Source organism: Terrapene carolina, unplaced genomic scaffold, assembly GCF_002925995.2.
Source record: "Terrapene carolina triunguis isolate 2854851 unplaced genomic scaffold, T_m_triunguis-2.0 Scaffold85, whole genome shotgun sequence".
NCBI lineage: Eukaryota > Metazoa > Chordata > Testudines > Emydidae > Terrapene > Terrapene triunguis.
Window position 1 is genome coordinate 22119656 of NW_020664436.1, and position 20243 is coordinate 22139898.

Consider the following 20243-nt stretch of genomic DNA (forward strand, 5'->3'; position numbering starts at 1 on the left):
AAGAAGTGAGGTTCTTACCCACGAAAGCTTATGCTCCCAATACTTCTGTTAGTCTTAAAGGTGCCACAGGACCCTCTGTTGCTTTTTACAGATTCAGACTAACACGGCTACCCCTCTGATGGTTTTAATAGTTTTGTTTGGCATTTAGTTTTGGAATGTTCTCTTAGTTGCCTAATTCTTGCTGCTGACAGTTCTAATGCTGCTTTCTGAGAGAGGGTAGGGCCTGATTTTCACTCACCCTGCACTGGGTTAGCTTAGGCAAGTAACTCCCACCTAACACCTGCTTAGACACTTGGCTTTCATTCACAAGCCCCTTGATGTTTCCTGCTGTGCATGTACACGTGTGTACACACACACACACGCTTCCTCCCCTCCTCCCCCTCTTCTTCCCCTCCTCTCCATTTTGTGTCTTTCAGAAATACAGCCACACAGGAGAAAAACATTAAATAGAGCTGGTTGAAATTTTCCCATCAAATTATTTTTAATTGAAAAAATGGCTTTTCAGCTAAACAAAAATTGTTGGAAAACAAATACAAAAAACAAACCAACTATTTTTTGTTGAATATTTTCAAGTGTTGTTGAAAAAATGAAAATAATAATCAGGCTTGGAGCTATTTATTTTTTTTACACCAAAACCCCAAAACCTAAAAATTTCAAATAAATAATTTCACAAAATTAATTAAAAAAAAGTTGTTGTTTTAAATTTTTCACAGGGGAAAATAATTTGCCAACCAGCTGTACATATAATCAGGTAATCCCAGTAAAAAAAAATTAAAAAAATCTAAAGATGTTGCAGGAGGACTCAGGGGCAGGCCAGCTTTACCAGGATGAAGTTATTTCATTATGATGAAATTGACCAGTACAAAGCAAGCAGTATTTTGTAAATTATTCCTTAAATTTATAATTTCCTTGTGTCAATGATAAACTGCAATTCCTGCATCCCTTTTCAATGGAAGCCTGTCTGGTCTGGGAGCATGCCCATTGTAGCCAGCTGGCATGGGATGAGAATGTGTTTTTCTCTAATCCTTAAACCTCTGAAAGGCGTTAATGTGTCCACCTCCAGCTGTTGATACAACAGGAACTTGTTTTCTCCAGCAAGTGCTGCTGTAGGAGAATTAGCAGATATTGGATCTCTTCAAGGAACTTCTACCTCCTGTCAATTATCCACTTCCCAGCCTCACGAGTAACCTCTCAATGTTGAGCAATCACCCTCATGTGAGGCACAGTTGACAGGCCCTCCTTCAACACCCATGTCCGCAGCAATCCCTCTCTCTACTGCTGCTTGTCCCCTGTGACTGGGGAGCTTGAGTGGTCTGTCATGACCTAGGCAATATTTGCTCCATGGGACATCAAGTGGCAAATATGTCAGGATATCACCTTAACAGATGGGTGCCATGGAGTATTTCTTCCTTTTTTTGATTGTCTGGCTGCTCTCCGGGCATATGGCTGTATTTTTAGGTGCCTCCTAAAAGGCACTTAGAAGTCTGGATTACTACCAGAGCAGAGGACCATCTCCTGTTTCTCCTTTGGACATCTCCCACCATCACATCCGCATCCCTGCTGCTGCTTTTTCTTTTCTCTAGCTTCCTTCCTGTCCTATCCCAAATCCACAAAGAGATTTCCAAGATGGACTCACAAATATTTCATGTAAACAAATCCTCTTCAGATGAATATCAACATAACATGAATATATAAGGGCTGTGAATATCACTGTGATTAGAGTTGGTGAGAATATTTGTTAATGTTTTTGTTGATGTTTTCCCAGCTCTAAAGTCAACAGTCAAGGTGTTACATAATTGGGGTCCTTGTGGACACAATGCTGCTCCTGACTGTGTTCCAGTGACCCACTGTCTGATTTTAGATAATCTCTATGAGCCTGAGTTTCCCCCTCTGTGCCTCAATTTCCTCATCTGTAAAATGGGAAAAATAGTATTTACCCACTTTTTGTAAACTGTTTAGAGATTCTCTGATAAAAGGATCTCCATAAATGCAAAATACTATGACTACTGCATGGGAAATCTCATTCCAACATATTCAATAGCAGGAGTAAAATTTAAAGATTTATACATGATCATATATCTGCTTGGGATTGAGGGCTGTTTGGAACTAAACCTCTGGCCAGCTAGTCATAAGACTTAAGGTAGTTACTGTGCTAAAGTCAAAATCTGGGTACCAAAATTCAATAGAAAAAAAAAAGACAAAAATGTAGCTCAAAGCTTAAAATAGTCTTTAGCCATCAGTGCACATGGCACTGAAGAATTGTTCCTAAAATTCAATGCTTTTTAAGTGTTTTTCTTGGATGCAGTTTGTCTCTAAGGTAAATGAATAACACTCTAAAAACAACTAGAAAACACTCTTAATTTGACCATTATACGTTTACTTTGTTTTTCATGGACATACAACTTATTAAAGAGAAAAAGAGAGAGGGAAAATTGCAGCTTTTAGTATCATATTGAGGCCAGGACTAAATGCTAACTAGGCTTCACTTTGACTTAATTCACATTTCCTGAATCCAAGATGCAATGTAAGCACACCAGTTCCTAGTAATCTGCTGCCTTGCTAACTGATTGATCCTAAAAGCGATTACAGATCAGTCAATATTAATACCAAAGTATGAGCCTGGCTGAAGGCCAAAAAATTATGGTCACTTTGTCCCTTCTTCCAGATTAAAAAACGGATAGAGAAGAGGTGCTCACTTAAATTACATTTTGCAAATACAAATGGGTTTACGGCAACATTTTATAAGGCAAACCTGAATCCTTGTCACTTTGATTTTGGCTTTTCACACTCAAGGCATCCTTTGAATTGCCAGTGTATAAAATGTTCTATTTACCCTTGAGCTTGCTATCAGAAGAGCTGTTAATATTTTCTTTAAATATCTGCTGGTATTTTCTCCATCCCTCACCCCACAGAAATGTTTTTGAACCAGCTTGAATCACGTAAATGAAAGACATTTAATTTGTTCTAAATATACAGGGTTATTTACCCTCCACTGCAGCATTCCTATTGGAGATCGGCATTTAGGGCAGCACTTGATGGGGAATGCCACCTCAGGTAGCAGCACATTAGTGTATGGTCAAATGGCTCATGTTGATGAAAAAAATAGAATAATGTTGGTGATATGGTACATTTTACGTAATCCTTTTCATCCCAAAGAATCCCACAAGCCATGAGTTTGATCCAACTATCCTTACACAGGCAAAACTACTATGATACTTCAGTACACAAACAGGAATTGCTTCACTCACTGCTGAAATTGAGCCATTCCTGTGGAGGAAAGCTGCAGCTGTTTACCAGCATATAGTGTCACTATACAATGATTAAGGACAGGAAGAAGAATATTATAGTGACTGAAACTGCACAGGGAATGAAAGCAAAATATAATTACCCAAGTTGGAACTGAGATAGGAAACAAAGATTAACAGACTTACTCTTGCAAAATGTGTACTGGGAACTCTCATAACGGAGAGTAGGCAGCGCCTCACTTTTAAGCCTCCTCAGAAAACAACACCTCCAAAAGCACAGTGCCACTCAGCAGCACCATAGGGCATACGTTTAATATTGGTTTTGAGAAAAGAGGTCCCACCTACTAAATCACCCATACCATCAGTCACTTCCTGGAGAAATCTGCGTTTTCCTTGGAGGTCTCTCATCCAAGTGCTGACATGACACAGCTTGTGAGATATGATGAGCTTTCAACCCGAATGAGGTGGCATTGGTTCAGCTCTCAATGAAGCGCTTTTTTAAAAAACAAAAACAAAGAATGATTGATTGAAGGAAAAAAAAAAAAAAAAAAAAGACCAAGACCAACTGAGCTGAATGAGAACTGTAATTATAGGAGTTAGTTAAAAAAAGCAGAAAAGGTAGGACATTCTGGGTAACACAACATAATGTGTTTTTTTTCCCAGACTATGTGGAAGATTAATGTAAGGAAACAGTGAAAGGAATCAGGATTTTAATTTTTGTAAGGCCTGAGGAAAGACCTTGGTATTGAAGGAGCTGGCAGGAAGCCCCTTATGAAAACGTACAGTATTTTAGTGATGGACAAACCACATTCCGATACAAGAAAAGAATGGACTCAGCTATCTCCCAGAAGATAAACTGAATTATTTAAATGTCTGAAAACACTTAAAAAAAAAAGAATTTTCATTTTTGTGTTCTCTGTGCAGTTCCAGATAATTCTGGGGGGAGGGGAAGTAATGGGTCCCTCTATGTCAAGTGGCTTGTTTTAATTTAAACAGTAGTGAGAAGTAAGGGGGCCATAAGATAGAAGTGAGGTGGCCCATTAATAAGGGGGACCATTTCCCTACAAGCCCCCCGGTAATTTGAGCACTGATTAGGTGGATTGCAAGAGGGTTTTTAAAGGTATTTCTGGCCTGACCAAAAGCAAGGATGTTCAGAAAATGTTGGGAGTGCCTGCCCTTAGAATTTCCATCACAGTTTCTTGGCCCCACAGTGTTTAGAGCATGTGGAAACAGCCACACTTCTGTAGTGTAACTGACGACACTGCAGGATGTTACTGTGTGTGATGAACACCTGTCCCCTAGATGTCTGGTAGGGTGCTCTGTGTACTGTGAGCTCAAAGGCAAGCACTGTTAGTGCTCCAAGCACTAGGCTCCACAGGTTTCCTGCCCAGCCCTCAGCTTGCAATCCCAATTCTCAGGCTCATGTTCCCTAGCCTTCCCTCTGCATCCAGCTCCCAGAGTGCTGCCTCCAGCCTGCTTCTACTTGTGTGCTGCTCCAATCCCCTCTGACTTAATAGACAGTTCAATTTAATGTCCTCTAAGAATTATGGCACCTCAACTGGCTGGTTGTTAAACTGGGCAAGGCAGTGCCCTTTGCTGGCTAGATCCTCTCCCTCCAGCTCAGCCTTGGTGTGGGGAAACTTCCCAGTAATGAGCCAGCTAGGTTGTAACAGTATTAAGCAGAGGCAGTTTTTAAAATGTTTCCTTTTAACTTTTGATCATTAGGTAAAGTTTGGCTAGTAGAGTCTGCCCAAAACACCCAATCCTGTTAGCTGGTGTTGATCCTGCGGAGTAAGGGTTGAATGAGTTCTGCCAAGTCTATCAGATAGGTGGCCAGTTACTGCTGTCAAGGTATAAGTGACACTCTCTTTCTTGAGAAGATCTAGGGTCTGGGCTGAGCAAACTTGAGGTTGGACTCCCAGGACAAAACTTTAACTGAGGTGTGAATTCATTAACAAAGAAATAAGACATGAAAGCAGGCAGTGCAAGGCATCATCTCACTTGGTGATCATGGCAATGCCTATTGCAATGATATAGGAAATATAATCCCATTAAGGATTTGGCTAATGGTAAAAATAAATGTTGTAAGGGTGCCCATTGTAAACACTTCTGTATGTTATTTAGAATACAGGTGGCAGGAGCCTCTGATTTACAGACAGATTCCTGGTTCTCATGTATGTTTGCAAGATTAGGTAAAAATATGAAGCTATCTTCTGAGTGGGTCATATCAGCTGATACTCTGATAAGTGGACAGAGGCAGCTAGAGTTTTGCAGCTGGGTGAGCCAGACCAATGGGAGTTTGCCTACCAACTTCACTGTAGAAGTGTCACTATCTTTGCCTTTTTCTGATGCTTTTGAAGGTCTCTCTCTCACTTCTGCCTTCCTCTCCCCCCCAGTCGCCTCATCAAGTAGCAACTTGCCTGAGGAGCTAGCAGCAGGAGGAATTGAGATGAAAGTGACTCACCCCTGTGCCCATTCCAGGTGCACTCCTTCCCTTCCTTCTTCCTGCTCATAGGCTGCCCCACCCACATCTTTGAGTCAAGGATTGTTTCAGCTGGAGGGGACAGAGGGCTAAATCCAAAAGGGATTTAGCTGCCTAACTGCAACTTGAGGTGCTTAAGTTGAAAATTTAAATCTTCAAAACCTAACTTCCCTAGGTGCCTATGGTTCCACTTCTAAAGTCCACATGGCACCTACATATCTGCATGTGCACAGCCATCTAAGTCCCAGGCATCTAGCTCATGCTTAACCTATAGTGGAATCCTCAAACTGTTTATCTCACCGGTGGGGCCTGATTTGGTAGGCATTTGTAGGGGTCTCTTTCCAGATCAGACCTGGCACAAAACCATATAGGTGGGGATGCTCCTGCTCCCTCTGTAATCTTTAGCCCAGTGATTACAGCAGCATCAGGCAGAGGGGGAATTTGAACCTGGGTAACCCACATGCTGGGTGAGTACTGTAACCACTGGGCTAAAGGTTATCAGGGTACCACCACCAACTTCTCCTCCTCCATTGTTTTGTGCAAGAAACGACTTAGATGCCTAACTCCAGGAGAGGGTTCATGGCTGTGTAAGCATGTGGGACTCACCCCTGTGACGCCTCCTGCTGGTCATCCAGGGAATTAGCTCTTCCAGCCTCTGGAGCGCCCTCTGCGGGCCGGTGTCCCGCTGCCGCTGGCCCCTGTGTCCCTCCCAGGACCCGGTGCCCCTTGTCTTTGGGGTGCTGCCCCCTGGCAATACCCCCTCAGTCTCAGCGTCTCCCCACCCAGGGGAACCCCCAACCCTCTATCCCTACCTTGCCTCAGTCATGGGCTACTGCCAATCACCATCTAGCCCCCGCTCACTGGGGCAGACTGCAGTGTAAAAGCCACTCATCATAGGCAAGAGGGGTTTGGACCTGCTGCCTCCACCTATAATGGAGCTGCCCCTCTGCAGCCCTAGTACCCTCTAGTGGGCCCTTCCTTCGGCCTGCAGCCTGGGGCTCTGCTAGGCTGGAGCTCCCCAGCTCCCTGGCCCTTCCCAGCACTGCTCCACCCTCGGTACCTTCTCTTCAGACAGCCAGGCCCTGCTCCCTCCAAGACTGGAAAGAGCCTTTTAGAGTTCCTGGCTCCCAGCCTTTTTATACAGGCGAGCTGTGGCCTGATTGGGGCATGGCCGCAGCTGTGGCTGTTTCCCCAATCAGCCGAGGCTTGCTGCTTTCCTAGCAGCAGCCCTCTCACAGTCTCAGTCCTCTCCCAGGGCTGATTTCAAGCCCTGCAGGGCAGGAGCGGGTGACCACCCTGCTACAGCTGTAAATCCTGAGCAGAGGGAGGTGCCTAACTCCATTTGAGGGGTGGGACCCAGAGCCTCCCATGGGTACAGCGAATCGGGGAGACCGGCAGGCCCCTGTACTTCCATCATAAGAACATAAGAAAGGCCGTACCGGGTCAGACCAAAGGTCCATCTAGCCCAGTATCCTGTCTACCGACAGTGGCCAATGCCAGGTGCCCCAGAGGGAGTGAACCTAACAGGCAATGATCAAGTGATCTCTCTCCTGCCATCCATCTCCATCCTCTGACAGACAGAGGCTAGGGACACCATTCCTTACCAAATTGTGAGGAAGCGGGCTGGGAGGTGAGGCAGGAGACGGGTGGGCAAGCAGGGTGAGGAGATGAACGGGGAGGCGAGTGGCAGGTGGGAGGGGGGTGAGGAGGCGGGCGGGCAGACGGAAAGGAGGAGAGCAGGGGGTGGGGGTGAGGAGGCGAGCAGTGGCCACCGGCAGCCCCCCTACCAGAAACTCCCCCTCCCCCAGCGCCTCCTGCCCGCTGGCGGGTCCTGCCGATCAGCGCCACTCTCAGCGCCTACCGCTTTCGTGGCATCAGGGGATGCTGGGGGGGGAAGTGGAGAGGAGTGATGGCTCATTCCTTTCAGTGGCATCTCCCATTGGTTAGCTTAGTCAGTTCCCCGCTCACTGTGTCAGCTTTTGTTGATCCCGTTCTTAGACACCTAACTCTCCCCATGCATTGTATAGGGAATTTGGGAACCTAAATTGGTGCTGTAGACTTTATTAGGTAGCAGGGTGAGTAAAAGTAAGGCATTGCAATGTTGAATCTAAGTCTCTTTTCTGGGTCTACCCCAGAAAGTCTGGAAGTGGCTGGAGTCCCTTCCTGTCTTCTCCAATGTAGAAATATGTCCCAGCAGGGGCAGCAGTACTAGGATTCCTGGTGCAGAGCCAAAACAACATTACAGTAGGGAACCAGCTATAGTTGTGGCAATAGAAAGCAAAACAGAGGCAGAGGAGAAGTAGAAACTACTCCATCAGGGGTGAAAGAGAACCGAATTTGAACTCAAGGGTTAATCTTCCCTTGTACCATCCCTACCCTTTCTGAATTGGAGAGGGTGGGCTGGAAGGTGTTCTCTGAGCTAGAACTGCTTGTTCTGACAAACTCTGTATATATTTTGTGTAATGACCAGGCATCTACCAATGGCATTTAAATCAAGACCTTTAAACTCATTTCACTTGTAATCTACAATAAGACACACCACACACACGATTTTCTAAAGGAGAAAGGTTGAAGTTTTATATCTGTTGAAGCTTTATACCTGTGAGATCCACAAAGCTTCTTTTCTATGTTGTTGGTAGCAATAACTACCTTGTCTTAATATAATGCAAATTATAATATAAATTAAAAACTGTAATTTTATCATTCATTTAATAAATGCTGGCCATAAAGGTCAAGAACCATGAAGCAGACATTGATTAAAATTAGCTTTACATTTGAAAGGAAAAATGTAAATGTAAAGTTTGCTATTAAAGAGCAAGATTCAGCTAGATCTAGATTTTTCTCAGAGTATGGTAATGACTTCTGTACAATTCTGTATTATTATTAAAAGGTCTGAAAGAGCAGATTTTCAAAGGCACAAATGGCAGATAGGCATCTTGCTCTGTAAGGGCCATTTGTGCCTTTGAAAATCTACTCAGAAGTGGATAAAATCACTTGTAGCATTATATTAGTAGAACAAACAATTTAGGGGAAGTGTGAAGGTCGTATCAATTACAGAAACGGTGAGGGAATCCAGGCTTAGATGTTTTAGGCATGTGAAAAGAAGATTGGAAAAATATATAGGAAACAGGATGTTAAAATTAGAAGTGGAGGGTAAGAGTAGAGTTGGAAGTCCCAAAACTAGATGAATGGATGTCAAACAAAAGGAATTGACTAGTTGTGGAGTTTCTGAGGAACTGCTTCAAGACAGAGTGGAATGGAGAAGAAGGACTCGAAGAATTGACCCCATATGAATGAAACTAAGGCAAGAAGAAGAGCAGGAATATGGTATAGAAAATACTTACTGGCTGGTCTCTGCCCCCTATCAGTTTTATGCAGTGCTTAGACACTGTCATGAATATAAATAGGAAGATGAAGTGCAACATTAAGAAATATTTTGTTTGTTTGTCTTTTCCAGGGACACAATCAAATCATAATGTACAGCAGACCAGTATATTTTTGTATCTTGTGTGGCCTTATTTTGCTGCTAGATGCTGGATCTAAAGACAAAAATCCTTCGATTTACACAGTATATGGCTTGAAGCTCTTTTCTCCTGGATCTCTCCAATCAGCCAGAGACCATATAATAGGTGAGTTGATACTTTGCCTGTGAATGTAAAAATGAGCTAACCATTAGCTGGAGAGCCTGCATTTTCCCATGTTGACAATCAAATGAATGTTATGGGGAAGTGTCTTTGTCCCCTTCATTCATCTAAAGGTTAAACCTGTAGAAAAACTTTGAAGAAGTCAGCATGCAAATATGGTAGCACTGGGCATCCATCCCTCACCCTAAAATCAGTTCTTAAAAAGAAGGATTATATTTGTATTCTCTGTAGAAAACTAACAGTCACTGATGATATTAGAAAAAGACATTGTGAAATTCAGTTATGCTTTGTACGGTGGTCATATACACAAAGACATCACATCACAGATCAGCAACCTTCCCCACTCTCTGCTGCTCTGGGGAAGTCACACCTGCTATACTGCATTGTGTCTGGGCACCTCGTTACTGGTAAAATATTTGCAACCTGATGATGGTTAAGACAAGAGCAACAAATATAGATTTAAATTTTCATCATGAGGCAAAGAGCTGTGTGTGTAAACAATGATGAAGGGGAAAACATTATAACAATTACCAGTATAATGAAGGATATAAACAATGAGGGTGGCGTAATTTAAGGTAGTGAGGAGAAATGGGATGAAACTGAAAAAAAAACCTTAGGCTTAATATTGGGAAAACTTCCTGACACTGAGATGGGTTGGCTGTAGAACAGTCTCCCAAAGGAAGGGGTGGAAGCCCAGTTGTTTAAGACATTTAAAACAAGAGAAAACAAAGTATTGGAGGAAGCAAGCTTGTGGCATGGACTAGATGACTTAATAAGACTTTTCCATCTGTGATCGCTATGCCTGTGTGTAGCTGCAGCTAAAGTTTGCTTATGCTATTTTTAGGATGGACTTATGGCACTGTACATGTACTTGTTGGCTCCCATTTCCCCTTACCACAGACTGGGGGAAAACGAAGACCTGCATCACTTATTTTCTTCTTACATCTTATTTTATCTGCCTGTCAAAAGTGAACAGTAAAAATGCTGATAAATAATTCATCAAGAATCCTAAATGACTCCAGGGATAAGATAAATGGAAAAACTATAGCAACGACTATAGAATGAGTGAGCTTATAAATGTGCTAATTTTGGCTGACCTTAGAGACATCATGGAGCAGAGTCTTGAAGCAGACTGGAAAAGAGGGAGGGAGGTGGAGAGAGATTACAAACTCATATTCACATTTGGAACCTATAAAAAATAGAAGCCAGCTGCCTTAAGCATCTCACCCTCTTCTTGTTTTCTAGCTGTGAAAGGAGGTAATTCTTGGTATTACAGTGTCCCATTCATTGTCATCATTCCACCATGTTTCTGGGATGCCTATTATATCAATATTCTCATTTAATACCAGGCACTCAAGTTCGCCCATCTCAATATTTAAACTTCTAGCATTTGTATACAGACACTTTTAAAATGTGTCACTTTTTAGTTGTCTGCCTTCATGTGATGTGATTGAATGGGACTCTTTTTTCATTTGACTGTTTCTCTTCAGTTCCTACCTGTACTTTATCAAATTCTATCCTCTCTTTACTAGGATATTGAGACTCCTCATTAATAGATCCCCTCTCTGTGGGATGTCTCTGTCTGAATTAAGTGCTCCTTTGCACCTTTTCGCTTTCCACTAGCCCTTAGTTTAAAAATTCCTTCCTGACCTTTTTAATTTTACATGCCAGCAATCTGGTTCTGTTTTGGTTTAGGTGGAGCCCATCCTTCCTATATAGGCTCCTCTTTCCCCAAAAGATTCCCTAATTCCTAATAAACCTATCACAAATTCTTAGGCCAAAAGTAGTACTGTTTGTTTGCAGTATGCTTTAACAGATAACACCAGGTAAGTGGATGGTGACAATTTATTTTTGTATTTTGCCATTTCCTTTTTCACTTCTAAAACAAGAAGTTTTTATAGAATCTTTTCCTGGTTCTTCAATACAATATTCAAATGTGTCTCACCCACACTGAAAAGATGCCCTGGGGGGAGGGATAGCTCAGTGGTTTGAGCATTGGCTTGCTAGACCCAGGGTTGTGAGTTCAATCTTTGAGGGGGTCACTTAGGGATCTGGGGCAAAATCAGTACTTGGTCCTGCTAGTGAAGGCAGGGGCCTGGACTTGATGACTTTTCAAGGTCCCTTCTAGTTCTAGGAGATAGGATATCTCCATTAATTTATTTAAAGGAGCAGCAGCAGTAATGGCCCACAGATATATCTGGTACTGGGGAAAATCAAGGGCCAGATTTTCTGTCAGTAATGCTCAGCACCCGCAACCTGGGTCAGATTTCAGAAGTACTCAACTCCCATTTAGGTTCCTAAGTGAAGTGGCTGGATTTTCTCAAGTGCTCAGCACCTACTAGCTTCCATGGTTCTCAATTCAGATTGATTAGGTTCAATACTGAATGGCAAATAAATCTTTATTGGGGGTGCTTGGTAGTTCAGGGGCTTGCTGATGAGACATGGATCCTATGTCACTGGTTCAAATCCAGCACAGGGCAGTAGTCACCGAAGTTTGCCATCATCTGATGTCAGCTGTTCAATGATGTGGCAAGTGATTTGCCGATCTCACTCATAGTTCTTATGGACTCATAAGAACTACCACATAATAAGTACATAACCACTTACATTAACAAACATGCTTTTAGCATTTATTGGCTGAAATGGGCTCAGTTCTGCACTTCTTACTTACGTTAATCTCCCAATGAGGTCAACTGAAATAAGGAATTAAAGATTGACTCCAATGAAGAAACTGATTTAAAGGCATGATCCTACAGCCATTTAAGTAGATAGCAAAACTGGCATTGATTTATTGTTGATCATCTCCTAAATGGATTGCCTGCTAAGGCATAGACCAGTTTAAAACACATTTTATATGTAATGATGTTATGCATCTAACAAGTTTCTACTGAATTGAGTTTGTTTCACAATCTAGTAATAAACCTTTTACAGTAATTCACTGTGCAGCTTCAGAATCACCAGTTTCTTAGTCAGACTTCCAAGTGCAACAATTTTGGTTGATTTTATATATATATAAAATCCACACCTCTACCCCGATATAACGCTGTACCTGGGGAGCCAAAAAAACTTACCGCATTATAGGTGAAACCGTATTATATTGAACTTGCTTTGATCCACCAGAGTGCGCAGCCCTGCCCCCCTGGAGCACTGCTTTACCGCGTTATATCCGAATTCGTGTTATATCAGTTCGCGTTATATCGGGGTAGAGGTGTGTGTGTGTGTGTGTGTGTGTGTATATATATATATATATATATATAGTTTCATAGTTATCAGAAATAACACAGTACTTCTGGAAAACTTTAGTTGTATATTCTATGGCCCTTCAGACAAAAGTTCATTGATTTCTCAATATACAACTCCAAAAGACTTAAATATAATATACTTTGCTTGTAATTTATTATACTATGCCTTAGTTTTCACTTCATGCTGTACCTATAAAGAGATCTCTACACCATGAGTGAAATTCTAGCTCCATTAAAGTTAATGGCAAAACTTCCATTGTCTTCAGTAGGGCTAGGATTTCACCCCATATTATTAGCACAATGTAGAATACTGAAAACAGAAATACTTGAATATCTTCACCATTTAAAGGAACTGTTTAAGCCCAGACAGCTCCAGCAGTCTGGCAGCACAATGTGTAACCACACACAAGACCTACATTTGAATCTACATTCAGAATTCTTCATGTGGTGAAAGAATGGATTTGCTACCTCTTGAGAAGGATACAAAATTTACCAACTTGAAGAATCCAGAAGCTTGTTATGATAACGTTATGTTTTGTGAACAGCAAGAGGTTGTCCAACTCTTTGGCCATGAGGAAACATTACAACATAGCTGTTGCTGTACAGAGGGAGGACTGCATTATAAAGGAAGAAAATGGTGGACGGGACTGCAGGGGTTAAGTCAATGCCCTGCATTCTCACTCAGGCAAGCCTTAGCCCTTAAACCATGATATAAAAGAAATGAGAAATTTTGGTCAGACTATGGGTGAGGAAGAGCCAGAAATGATGCTTTAGGTGCTACTAAAATAAGTAAACTTACAACAATTACCTGCTTTCATAGCTAGAAAACAAGAAGAGGGTGAGACGCTTAAGGCAGCTGGCTTCTATTTTTTTATAGGTTCCAAATGCCAATATGAGTTTGTAATCCCTCTCCACCTCCCTCTTACATACAAAATATTAGGAATGACAGAATAGCTTGTGCTGGTGGAGGAGTGGCACTATATGCGAAAGAAAGCATAGAGTCGAATATAGTAAAAATCTTAAATGAATCAAACTGTACCATAGAATCTGTATGGATATAAATTCCGTGCTTGAATAATAACAGCATAGCAGTAGGAATATGCTACCGACAACCTGACCAGGGTGGAGACTATGAAATGCTCTGTGAGATGAGATGCTATACAAATAGACAACTCAATAATAATGGTGGATTTCAGCTATTCTCATATTGACTGGGTATATGTCACTTCAAGACAGGTTACAGAAATAAAGTTTCTGGACACCATTAATGACTGCTTCTTGGAGCAGCTAATTCTGGAACCCACAAGCGGAAAGGCAATTCCTGCTTTAGTCCTAAGTGGAGCACAGGATATGTACAAGAAGTGAATATAGCTGAACCACTCAGTAGTAGCAACCATAATATAATTAAATTTAACATCCTTGGAGGGGGGAAATACCAAAAAAACCCACCACAGTAGCATTTAACTTCATAAAGGGGAACTACACAAAAATGAAGAAACTAGTTAAACAGAAATTAAAAGGCACAGCCACAAGAATAAAATGCCTGCAATTTGCAGGGAAACTTTTTAAAAACACCACAATAGAGGCTCACATTAAATACCCCAAATTATAAAGAATAGTAAGGACCAAAAAAAATGTCACCGTGGCTAAACAGAGTAAAACAAGTGACTAGAGGCATAAAGGCATCCTTTAAAAATTGGAACTCAAATCCTACTGAGGAAAATAGAAAAGAGCATAAACTCTGGCAAGTTAAGTGTAATTAGGCAGGCCGAGGGAGGGATAGCTCAGTGGTTCGAGCATTGGCCTGCTAAACCCAGGGTTGTGAGTTCAATCCTTGAGGGGGCCACTTAGGGATCTGGGGCAAAAATCAGTACTTGGCCCTGCTAGTGAAGGCAGGGGGCTGGACTCAATGACCTTTCAAGGTCCCTTCCAGTTCTATGAGATAGGTATATCTCCATATATTAAAAGAATTTGAAGAGAAAGAAGCAAAAACTAACAGCATTTTTTTAAAGTACATCAGAAGCAGGAAATAGTCAGTGGGGCCACTGGATGATCCAGGAGATAAAGGAGCACTCAAGGAAGACAACGCCATTGCGGAGAAACTAAATGAATTCTTTGCATCTGTCGTCACTGCTGAAGATGTGAGGGAGATTCCTACACCCGAGCCATTCTTTTTAGGTGACCAATCCTGAGGAACTGTACCAAATTGAGTTTTCAATAGAAGAGATTTTGGAACAAACTGATAAATAAAATAGTAGATAAAATTCTGTAAATCACCAGAAACAGATGGTATTTACCTAAGAGTTCTGAAGGAACTCAAATGTGAAATTGCAGAACTACTAACTGCAATGTAACCTATCACTTAAATCAGTTTCTGTACCAGATGACTGGAGGATAGCTAATGTGATGTCAATTTTTTTAAAAGGTGATCCTAGCAATTACAGACCAGGAAGCCTAACTTCAGTACTAGGCAAATTGGTTGAAACTATAGTGAATAACAGAAATATCAGACATAGATGAACATTATTTGTTTTGGAAGAGTTAACAAGGCTTTGTAACTTGTTGTAACTTTGTAACTTTTTTTTTTTTTTTTACATTAGTTGTCCCCCGTAATCATTTGGGTTTTAGGTCCTGTGGGTCCTCCCCTTAGGCTGGGGGGGGATCCTTTAGCAGTGGGCGGGCTTCGCTTCGCCCGCCCACTTCCCGGAACCCAATAGGTACAGAGCGTGCTCAGTGGCCTCTGTGGCTGCCCTGCTGGCTGGAGCTCTCCCTTCTCCCTTACTCCCTGGGCTGCTGCTGCTAGCTAGAGCTCCTTCCCTGGACAACTTCTGCTGCTGAGCGAGGAGTGGGGGGGCCTTGCCGGCCAGCCCCCCCTCCCCACCATCTCTGGAGGGAGAAGCCAGGACCCCACCTTCACCATCACCACTACCACCTGTGGGGGTCCTTCCTGCCTGGCTGCCAGGGTTGCTGGAGCTGCTGCTGCTGCCGCTGCTGCGTGTGTCCTGGGGAGCTGCTGGGGCCTGGAGGTGGAAGTAGAGGACTACATAGACCATCGGCTGCTGGGGGAGCGCACGGGACTCTGGAGACCACTGTGGAGGGGGCCATTCAGGACTGAGTACTTTTTGAACTGTGCTTTAGTGGTGGGGGTCTAGACTGTGTTAGTGGGGACACAGGTGGTGTGGCGTGGAGCCTGCCCCCTGGTCCATCTGTGTCCCCCCCCAAGCTCCCACCACCACCGTTGCCCCCTCCACCACCCCCACAGCCCATTTACCATCTGCCTCTGCTCCTGCCTCTGGGACTCTGCTGCTCTCCTGGCCTGCCGCGCCCTATTGACATCGTTTGGCCTGCAGTGGCAGGCAGCTGAACATTGACTTTACGCAAGCGCTCGTGGGCGCACCTACCCCCCCCCCGGACTGACCCCTTCCCCTCCGCAACAGGCCCCCCAGCTTTGTCCCTTGCTGCCTACCCCATTTGCCCTCTGTAGCCTTTGCCCCTCCCCGGCTTCAGTTTGTTTGCCTGCCCCGCCCTTTTCCCTCTGCAGTTTAGTTTGGTTGTCCCACCCCAGCCCTGCGGTTAGCCCCTTGGTTCTTCTGCCCCATTCCCAGCCTAGTTGCTCCCTTTCCTTTGCGCCCCCCCTTGCCCTGATTGACCCCCCCCCTCGTGTGCCCATGCCCCCTCCCGTGCAATTAAAAAACAAAACAAAAAAACAAGGCTTTGTAAAGGGGAAATCATGTCTCACCAATCTATTAGAATTCTTTGAGGAGGTCACAAACATGTGGACATGGGTGATCCAGTGGATATAGTGTACTTGGACTTTCAGAAAGCCTTTGACAAGGTCTCTCACCAAAGGCTCTTAAGCAAACTAAGCAATGATGGGATAAGAGGGAATGACATTTCACGGATCTGAAATTGATTAAAAGACAGGAAACAAAGGGCAGGAATAAAAAGTAAGTTATCAGAATAGAGAAAGGTAGATAGCAGTGTCCCCCAGGGATCTGCATTGGGATCAAAGCTGTTCAACATATACATAAATGGTCTGGAAAAAGGGGTAAACAGTGAGGTGGCAAAGTTTGCAGATGATACAAAGTTACTCAAGATAGTAAAGTCCAAAGCAGACTGCGAAGAGTTACAAAGGGATCTCACAACACTATGTGACTGGGCAACAAAATGGCAGATGAAATTCACCATTGATAAATACAAAATTATGCATATTGGAAAATAATCTCAACTGTACATACAAAGTGATGGGGAGTTAATTAGCTATTAGCACTCAAGAAAGGGATCTTGGAGTGATTATGGATAGTTCTCTAAAAACATCCGCTCAATGTGCAGCAGCAGTCAAAAAAGCTAGCAATGTTAGGAACCATTAGGAAAGGGATAGATGAGAAGATAGTAAATATCATAATGCCTCTATATAAATCCATGGTATGCCCACACAATACTGTATGCAAGTCTGGTGACCCCATCTCAAAAAAGATATATTAGAAATGGAAAAGATACAGAGAAAGCCAACAAAAAATGAACAGCTTCTGTATGAGGAGAGAGTAAAAAAACTGGGACTGTTCAGCTTGGAAAAGAGACGACTATGGGGTGATATGATAGAGGTCTATAAAATCATGACTGGTGTGGAGAAAGTGAATAATAGGAAGTGTTATTTACTTCTTTTCATGACACAAGAACCAGGGGGGGTCACCCAATGAAATTATCAGGCAACAAGTTTAAAACACACAAAAGGAAGTACTTCTCCACACTACGTACAGTCAACCTGTGGAACTTGTTGCTAGGGGATGTTGTGAAGGCCAAAACTATAACTGGATTTAAAAAAGAATTAGATAAATTCATGGAGGATAGGTCCATCAATGACTATTAGCCAAGATGGTCAAGGATGCAACCCTATGGTCTGGGTGTCCCTAAGCCTCAGACTGCCAGATGCTGGGAGTGGATGACGGGATGGATCACTTGATGATTGCCCTGTTCTGTTCATTCCTTTTGAAGCACCTGGCATTGGCCACTGCCAGAAGACAGGATGCTGGGCTAGATGAACCGTTGGTCTGACCCAGTATGGCCATTCTCATTTTCTTATAGCAGATCATCTTTTATCTATGTCTGTTACCTCTAGCAATAACTGAGCTTCTCTAGGAGGTAGGGGGATGCCTTTCTGAATGTTCTCTTCAGCTCCCTTTGTAAGAAAAGATTTTTCCTCATCCAAAGGAATCCCCCCTCCTACCCTCTATTCTAGAATAAAGCTAATTAGCTCTCAGTTCCTGCAAACAGGCCAGGTATTTGGATTACTAGCCTTTTAATACTGGCTCTTGATAAAACCACATGCTTTATTTTAACCAATTACAAACAAAAATACTTGCACCAAAATTGCCACTGGTTACCATGGTATTTTAAATCAAAATGCATAGCTCCCTCCCAAATATGAAAACCCCACCTTCTATTACTGTATTGGAGGGAGCCTCCAAACTTCATGTGCAAATAGCAGTGTTCCAGCTCACAGAGCTGGAGGTGTTGCATGTGCAAACATGCATTACTACTTAAACAAGAAGGTGCTAGGTACTTTTAAGAATGCATTGTATTCCAGCCCCCTCTGGGATTCATAATTCAACTTTAATTGTGTAACTAGCCTTTCTTAATGATCTGCTTTTTCCCAGGAGAAACCAGAAAATTCCTATATCCAGTCCTCTTAAAGGCAAGGGCCTTTGAAACATCCCTTTCCCAGGCTACTCTCTGACACAGGATAAGATTAACATGTTTTAGGATTACTGCAGGGAGCATCAAAGAGGGAGTGAGATGGCAAGATTGCTCTTGACAGCCAGCCTCCCTCACCCCCTCTCTCATACTCACACCCCTTCATTCACACACTCCCCTCTGACACATTGGCAGTGAGTTCTATTTCCTGTCCTATTAATTACTCCCCCGCCCCCATCCAGGCTGTTCTTGGGTCACAATAGTTAGAGAAATCATTTAGCCTTCAAACTAGTAATATCAAGCTAGCTATAAAGTGACCCCCTTGCCTCACAGTGAGGATCTCTTTCTCGTTTCAGTGCTGGGCTTCTGCAAAACCCTCCTTGTGATCACTGAATTTCAAGTGATCTTGAAATGTTTGGTCTGGGGGACCAAAAATCTCTCTGATCAAATGGAGGGATCCAGATAACTCTAGGTAGTTTGCCATCTTTACCATTGCTTTTCCTCAATACCAATCCAAGAATAGCTTGGTATGACTAGAAAAAGGAGAGAGGAGAGAAGTAAAGGTAGCAGAGGTTGTAAGTGGGCAAACTTTTTGGCCCAAGGGCCACATCGGGGTTGCGCAACTGTATGGAGGGCCCGGTAGGGAAGGCTGTGCCTCCCCAAACAGCCTGGCCCCTGCCCCCTATCACTTTCTGCCCCCTGACTGCCCCCCTCAGAACTCCCAACCCATCCAACCCCCCTGCTCCCTGTCCCCTGACTGCCCTCCCAACCTCTATCCACATCCCCGCCCCCTGACAGGTTCCCTGGGACGCCCACTCCCAACCCTCCCTGTTCCCCATCCTTTGATCACCCCCCCCGAACCCCCCCCCCCCCCCCCCCCCCCCCCCCCCGACTGCCCCCCAGGACCCCCCACTCCCTTACCCAACCCCACCGCTCCCCACCCCTTACCAGCAGCAGGAGCTCGCAGCTGCGACATCCGGCCAGAGCCAGCTGCGCTCCCCACACTGCCCAGCAGGAGCAGCGGGCCAGAGTGCGGCTTGCGCGGCAGAATGGCTGCAGGGGAAGGGGAACAGCGGGGGAGGGGCTGGGGACTAGGGTCCCCGGCTGGGAGCTCAGGGGCCGGGCAGGACGGTCACGCGGGCCGAATGTGGCCCACGGGCCGTAGTTTGCACACGTCTGTTGTAAGCACTCTCAATGGCATTTACAAGCAAGAGATGGAGAACACGGTATTTCTGCATGCTTTTATGTATACACAATTTTTGTTAGTGCTAGGATACCACAGTGATGGGCACATTATAAATACTAGCATAGGTGTTCAGTTCATTGAGCTGTGTCACACCAACCCTAAAGCACTTATACTTTTTCTCAGAGGGGTAGCCATGTTAGTCTGTATGGTTAGTCTTTAAGGTGCCACCAGACTCCTCGTTGTTTTTATACTTTTTTTGCGTCTGACCCCTGAGCTTGTCCTATCTCTTCTGTGTTTGAATTCTTCAGCAGGAGTTATGAAACTAGATACTTGTAGAATAATATGATAGGTGAAGAAGCATTAATATATGCAGTCAGATCTAACAGAGCGTATTGCTGCATTATTTTAACCCAGCAAGATATATTAGCAAGAAGGACTGTAAGTAAAATGGGATAATTGGAATATAGCAAAGAAAACAAATATCATTGGTAATGTTTGTTTTTGTTTTAAAAGTCAGTATGGAAATAAGAGAAACGTCAGCAGTTTGTTGGATTTAAGTATTATCAGGGCAAATAAGAAAAAAATGCAGACAGCCCAGCATGTATAACTAATAAATATATGCTTGTTCACAGGGAAAATTGCCAGGAACAGCAGAACGTTTTTCTGTAAGAAATGGGGCAAACGATCCATGCAATTTGCAACACAATTTTTCACAGTCTCCCAATGGCCTTGTTAACATAACTATCAGAT

The 20243-nt window shown here is 43.4% G+C and overlaps 1 protein-coding gene across 1 annotated transcript in view; it reads left to right on the forward strand.

Annotated features, from left to right (window-relative positions):
* Nucleotides 1-20243, forward strand: part of PCNX2 (pecanex 2) — a 229616-nt gene that overhangs the window by 61523 nt on the left and 147850 nt on the right. The window contains exon 14 of the mRNA XM_026649526.1: nt 9185-9356. Coding sequence (XP_026505311.1) covers nt 9185-9356 — 172 coding nt within the window. The remainder of the gene's footprint in view (nt 1-9184; nt 9357-20243) is intronic.